Source organism: Penaeus monodon, chromosome 8 (assembly GCF_015228065.2).
Source record: "Penaeus monodon isolate SGIC_2016 chromosome 8, NSTDA_Pmon_1, whole genome shotgun sequence".
Lineage (NCBI taxonomy): Eukaryota > Metazoa > Arthropoda > Malacostraca > Decapoda > Penaeidae > Penaeus > Penaeus monodon.
Window position 1 is genome coordinate 52,046,838 of NC_051393.1, and position 6,853 is coordinate 52,053,690.

Sequence of the window (6,853 nt, forward strand, 5' to 3'; positions counted from 1 at the left end):
TAGAGACCAGAAAACCTGGCAGAGGTATGACACCGCAAGACTTCCGTAGAAGGGGTCAAGCAGCACCTTCTCGGGCACAACAGGGACTGAACGCTCCTAATGATCACCGCTTTTTCACAGTTGGTGCAACAGTCCTGGGTGCTTGTCATATCATTTCTTGAACTTCTTCCCTCAGCCCTTAGTTAAGGAGAATAAATTTTAGAATCAGATCCTGCCATTCCAACTTATAATTTATTCATATTTGGATTACAGTAGTTGACATGATATGATGTTCAGATTATTATCATTATCATTATTATCATTCAGAAAATTAATTTATATGTGGATTCAGATTATTATCATTATTATTCAGATAATTCCTTCACATTTGGATTAGATTAGCTGACATGACATGACCTTCAGATTAAAACAGTGTCAGTTTCTGGACTTCAGAATGGGTGAAGGCAACTAAAATACCAAATAAATAATCAGAAATATATAATCTCATATGCACCAAACATTATTGATAAATACATTTCAATTACATCAGTGATTTCACTAATTATGACTAAAATCATTTAGTGTTCTACCTCAAAGAGCATATATCCTTATTTCCTCATTTTAATCTTTTTTAAAATGCAAAGTCAAAAAGTAAAATAAACTTAAAAATGTAAAGAAACATGAAACAAATATAGGTATAATCAATAAAATCTATATCTTATCTCTTGCATAATCCTTCCTTTTACAGCAAACATCTTGAATAATCAAAGGGACTTTCATTCTATTGTTGGATATTATTTATCGCTGCTTAAAAATATGACTGCATGTGAAAAGAAAAAAAAGAAAAAGAAAAAAAAAAAAAAAAGCTGATTTTGTGTGTGTGTGTGTGTGTGTGTGTGTGTGTGTGTGTGTGTGTGTGTGTGTGTGTGTGTGTGTGTGTGTGTGTGTGTGTGTGTGTGTGTGTGTTGCACATTTATTTCCCTTATGTATGGAATCTTTCAGCTAAACTTCATCAAAACATTCTTAATATATTCTATTCTACCATCTGGAGGATTAATAATCTAAATCTAAGACATATAACCAACAAGATTGTGTGCATTCACACCAAAATCATAATATCCAAGAACACTACCTACAACAACCCTGAATATCAACAGATTATGAAAATCAAAGTAAAGTTGACACCTCACAACCAACGTCCCCTCCTTTCTCTGTTCCTTTTTTTTGACCCTCAATTCATGGAACAAGATACACTCTCCTCATCATTTCCCACAACAGCAGGAACGTCATCTTTGTCAACCATCTGGTAGTCATCGGGGCAGGTCTCCCCATCGCTCCTGGAAAGCCGGAACTGCTCTGGTCGAACGCCGCACAGCTGTTGGACTTTCTCCACTGTCAGTGGTGTGTCTGAGGTGGGGAAGGAGAGGGGCTTGAGATAAGGTACTAATATGACGGTGATGAATATTTTTTTTTCTTCCTACTGAATAGTCAGGAAGCTTTTACTAAGACTTAGAGAAAGCCATATCACAATTATACATATCACAATCATACATATCACAGTTTTCTTTCATAAAAAAAAAAAAAAATCATTCTTCAATCACGAAATAGCATTTATCACAGTATACAGATTAGTCCCCAACCAACAAAAAATGAGTGCAAACTTACGCATTTCAAACCAGTCCTCATTTCCATTCTCAGCTCTGAAGGCCGCAATGGCATGACGGAGGGCAGTGACAACTACATATGAGAAGCAGAGAGCTGGCTCCCCGGTGGCTGAAGGAACAACATAATGATGAGATGAAGATTGCATGATTTGCTAGTCAAAAACAAAACAGATAGGTAAGGGAACTGAGACAGGAGAGCAAAGTAAATGAAGCAAAGATAATGGCAATTGGGTCAAAAGGTAGGAAGCAAACAAAGATAGAGAAAACCAGGAAGAGAAAAAAAAAGAAAAGAAGAGAAAAGAAACAATGGCAAAGGCTAAAAATCTGAAGAGAAAATTTGGTATGGAAGAAGAACATATAAGTAAATGAAGTTGCAGATTCTTTGCAAAAGAATTCTTGTTTTACAAAGCTGCTCTTGATGATTACAAGGCTTCAAAGAATTCTTGACATCAAAGGCTACACAATTGCCTTTACTCATGGAACTCATTAAGCCTATCACTTAACTGCACTGATATTAATTACTATATAACATCTAAGCTTGGTATCTCAATTCCTCTTTGTACAGAAGTTCCACATCTCCCTACCTTTGGAGTTCAAGACACCATAAGGGTTTGATGCATTAGGCAGGAGAGTCACCCTCATGTCAACAGGAATATCCAGTGCTGTTGGTGGCTTGTATTCCTGTAAATAACATACAATAAAAAATCAATATACCTTTATCCTGTTGCCGCCGGGTGACATGCCATCCCATGCCTGGACTATATTCCAGGTGGCATTTCCTGGTCCCATTTTCTGGAGGCATGTATGGTCATGCCACACACGCTATGGTGACAATATGATCCCCTAGCAGTGGGGCCTGGGCCACTATGAATATAAACCTGGCAGCTTTGGGTAGACCATTACTGAAATGAACAACCTTCTTCTTCCATGAAATCTACAAAAAAACACACATAATAAAAAAAAGGCTCTGAGATACCTATGACTGTCTATCAACAAAACACATTTATTTGTGAAAATAATTAAACTCAACCAAATTTTGCATTTCAACAATCATTATGGCTATTTTTCAGGTTTCATCAGTTTCCCCGAAGAATAAGGTAGGGAAACCTGCAACAGATATTTCAATTTCCCTTTTTATTGTGGCTGCATTTATTTTAACCCTCCAAAACGCGTAAAGAAGGTTTGATAAAAGAATAGCATGTCGCTTTATAGTTGCATTTAATGTATTTTTTCCAACCATAACATTCTTTATGCCTGTGTTTCAATCATTTTTCATTATTTCCTATTATTGAAAAATTGATTATACACAAAATAAGCTCATAGGAAAATGAGTCAGTTTTTTTTTTTTTTCTGATGCCACCATTTCAACTTTTTTGTTTCTTCTTCCACCCTGAAGTAAAAGTGCTCTGATAAGAATGCTTTGATTTTATTCCCAGACTGAACTTCACAAACTGGAAATGTGAAAAAAAAATCAAGAAAGGTTATTAAAAAAAAGAAGTAAAGAATCTAGTATTTTCCTCCTTACTGTGTCCACGTTCCACTCATTTTTCAAAAGTATCAAGCCATAATACAACACTATTGTAAGGAAACACATACCCACGTTCCATTAGAGAGCTTTACGCCCGTTTCCACGTCGAACTTCACCAGCTCAGACGTGTAGAGACCAACACCCATGACAAAGGCTCCCTCCACTTGTCCGATGTCTACGAAGGGGTTCATGCTTTTCCCGCAGTCCTCAACGATATCGGCACGACGGAGCTGTTCAAGAGCTATGTGTATTAGGATGGAATATAGCTACATTTACTGCATATTCAAAAAGGTATGAATATTTTGATAATAAACAGATAAAAACAAATAGTTTTCATATCTGCAAGTAGTTAAAAATATGAGGAAAAACAGTAACTAAATCTATACCATGATATTACAATTCAAGATGCATGAAATACAAAATACCGAAAATTTATATAATACACTAAACTTTCAGCAAAAATACAACCAAACATAAAAAAACGAAACCATAAACTCACCAAGTACTGGCCAGTGAGGACGTCAATTTCAACCTCAAGGCAACAGGCAGCCCATATGTCATAGCGATGGGGATGTTCCTTTCCAGCAGTCCTTTTTTTTGAAAAGGATGAAAGGTTATTTAAATATATGTCACTTAATATTATCCCTGACAGTCACACAAAAAAATTATATTCTGGAATTTCTTTACTTTGGTTAGTAACTTCATTAAATCTAAAATTCTTTTTTGTTCCTTTTACTATTTTTATACCTAATCACTGTAACTCTAACTATGCTTTCCTTCAGTGTTCTAACAAGATATTACAGATTACTGTAATATCTGTTATAAATCCTACTTCCAACTTTGCTGTGACTTCATTGAGATTTTAAAAAAATTTAGATTTAAAAAAGTTTTTAATCCATATAAATCATACAAAAGAAAGAAAGAAAAAACAGCAACTTGAGTTTTTAAATTGCTTCTTATACTTCCTAACACAAATTAGAATCAAATCTAAACACTATTTGATAAATGAATGTACATAAAAATCTTGCATGATAAAAAAAAAATTAAAAACCTGTTTTATAAATGAATAAAAAACACCACATAAGTAAAAGTAAAACGATAAAAGCAGTAAATAAGATTGCTACATGGCAAATAAAAATGACTGCAATGAAATTATCCACTGCCACAAACCAACTGACAAATATATCATCAAATATAATAAGCAAGAATTCAATACTAAATTGTAGTAATACTCTACATTGTTGATCAATTGCAAGAAAATCCTACTTTCTACATAAATGGAATAAGCTATCACCTTCTCATGAACTTACCTTGTGCATAGCGAACTGTTCTGCTATAGCTCACTTGGAATCGTAACATCATATCCAATTCAAACCCATAGAATAAAGCAAAACATTATAGTACTCTATAAAATAACACAACACCGTCATACCAATAGCGTTCGCACAAGTCCACATCCCTAAGGTGACATATCTTGACGAGCTGCTCCCAAGACATCTCTTTCTCCGAGTCTTTCTTTAATTCCTCGCTCTTGATTGCGTCTATCCTCTTACGGATCGCTTCGCAGGCTACCTTTGTGCCCTGAGAAAGAAATGAGAAGCATTTCCATTCATTTTTTATAAGGAGACTTGAAAATCATTTTGGTTCAATTTCAAGAAAAAGGGAATTGAAAAAAAAAAAAGAATCATTAGAAAATATAATGACATGTACTTCTCTGTAACTGAATTCTTGATCTCAAGTGAAAAACAAGAGAAAGGGAAAGAAAACTGAAGAAAAACAAGAGGAAAGGAAGAGAAAATTCAGGAAAATACATGGAAAAAGGAATCAAACTCTTTAACTCACATGACAGCAAATGTCCGTTCCAAACGATCCTCCCGTTACAATTGAGTTCGCACCAACAGTTGTATCAGAAGCCTTGATGATCACCTTTTCAATAGGAATGTCCAAAGTGTGTGCTGCTACCTGAGCCACCTGACAAATAAATAATTAAGGAAAAGTAATATGCATCATTAATTAATGATCACTGAGATTCATTCAACTGATATCAAATTTCATTTTAGTTTTCTTGCATAATGTTTCTTGTCTTATATGTCATAAATGTGCACAATACACTATGCTCAATCACTAATGATAAAAATCAATTTTAAAAATATATTTTACTTATACAGTAGGCATCTTCCCCACCAAATGTGAACAGTAAATATGATTCATAGATCTTGAAAGTGAAAAAAATCTCACAAAACACACCTTGGTATTGATACCTTGTCCCATCTCAATGCCACCATGTGTCACCGCTACTGTACCATCATGCTCATAGATGGAGACCTGAATTCCGTATCGAAACATGGAAGGGTAGTTGTAACCATACCAAAGGGGCACAATCGACAGGCCTCTCTTCTTCCAGCGATTTGCCTGTGGAGTCAATGTTTCAGCTGAAGGGAGAAGTATACTTCTGCTATACTGATGCTATGCAAGATCTTTTCACTGGACCAAATGGCAGGATAACTGGCAAAAATATAATTGTACAGACTACATTCTTTGGTATTATTTTTTAAAATTTGTAAGACGGCATTAAAGATGCCTGATAGCAATAAAAATATTTCAAAGATATATAACTAATTTCACAGTCATTTGGAGAGAGAAAAAAAAATTAATATTTAGAAAAATAAATAAATAAAAATAAAAGATCAATCTCAACAACAAAACACAAGTGAAAAATAACTCAAAAAGAAACTCAAGTAACCTTATTGAAGGCCTCCACCTCCTCCTTCCGTTGTTCATACATGGCCTTCTGCTTGAGCAATGGCAGTATGTCATCCTTGATCACATTCCTCTCAAGAGGGGGTGCCATGAGGCGTGGCACTTCAGGCTCAACCATGTTCACAAGGCGCACCTCCATAGGGTCTTTTTTGAGATAGTTGGCGATGTGCTCTATGATGTTCTCAATGGTTGCCAGGGCCTCAACAGTACCTGCAGGTAATGGGGTTGGTGTGGTATTGTAAAGGGCCTGAGATTATTACATCTTTGGTCTGGTGACAGGAAAACTATTGGATGTATCAAATAGATTTCAGTCTACAGAATATTGTAAATTAGAAATTGAAAAAGAAATTAGAACTGATCAACACATTTATTGGGAACTCTGAAATTAGAAATACAAAACTTTATCATATAACTAGTATTTATTGCTTTATCTCTGTCCTTACAAAATTGATATCTTATAACCATTTACATCTATCACTACTGCATTCACAGATCCTTGAAATTCACAAAATTTCAAAACAATGTTCGACATGAAAGATGCAGGTAAGTTCAAAACATCTGACAAAAATATTTAGTATACAGTCCTAACAAGACTCAAAAATATCAAAAGTATTCCAGTAACAGCAACATCCACTCAGGGAAACCTACTCACCTGGGGTTCGACACCAGGTGTTGGCAGCTGTATCTGTCCGAACAATGACTGGCCTGAAAAGCAGACCGGGGACATAGTAGGCATTCTGGAGAGGTCCTGCCAGGAATCCTACTGAGGACTCATTGGGCACATGGCCTGCATCCGAGAACATGGTCACTTTGAGGGCCTGGAACTTGCCATCGTCGTCAAAACCAACCTGGGATTTGGTGAGGAAGTAGCATTAATTAAACCATATTGCAATGATATAATTGGACAATTCCCATTATTTAA

The 6,853-nt window shown here is 35.5% G+C and overlaps 1 protein-coding gene across 1 annotated transcript in view; it reads right to left on the bottom strand.

The window, feature by feature from the left end:
• Positions 1-217: 217 nt before the first annotated feature.
• LOC119576434 (indole-3-acetaldehyde oxidase-like) overlaps positions 218-6,853 on the bottom strand; it is a gene marked incomplete in the record, with an annotated part of 33,612 nt that continues 26,976 nt past the window's right edge. The window contains 10 exon segments of the mRNA XM_037924146.1: positions 218-1,386; positions 1,645-1,752; positions 2,228-2,324; positions 3,240-3,401; positions 3,671-3,761; positions 4,604-4,752; positions 5,014-5,142; positions 5,419-5,583; positions 5,915-6,141; positions 6,584-6,779. Coding sequence (XP_037780074.1) covers positions 1,211-1,386; positions 1,645-1,752; positions 2,228-2,324; positions 3,240-3,401; positions 3,671-3,761; positions 4,604-4,752; positions 5,014-5,142; positions 5,419-5,583; positions 5,915-6,141; positions 6,584-6,779 — 1,500 coding nt within the window.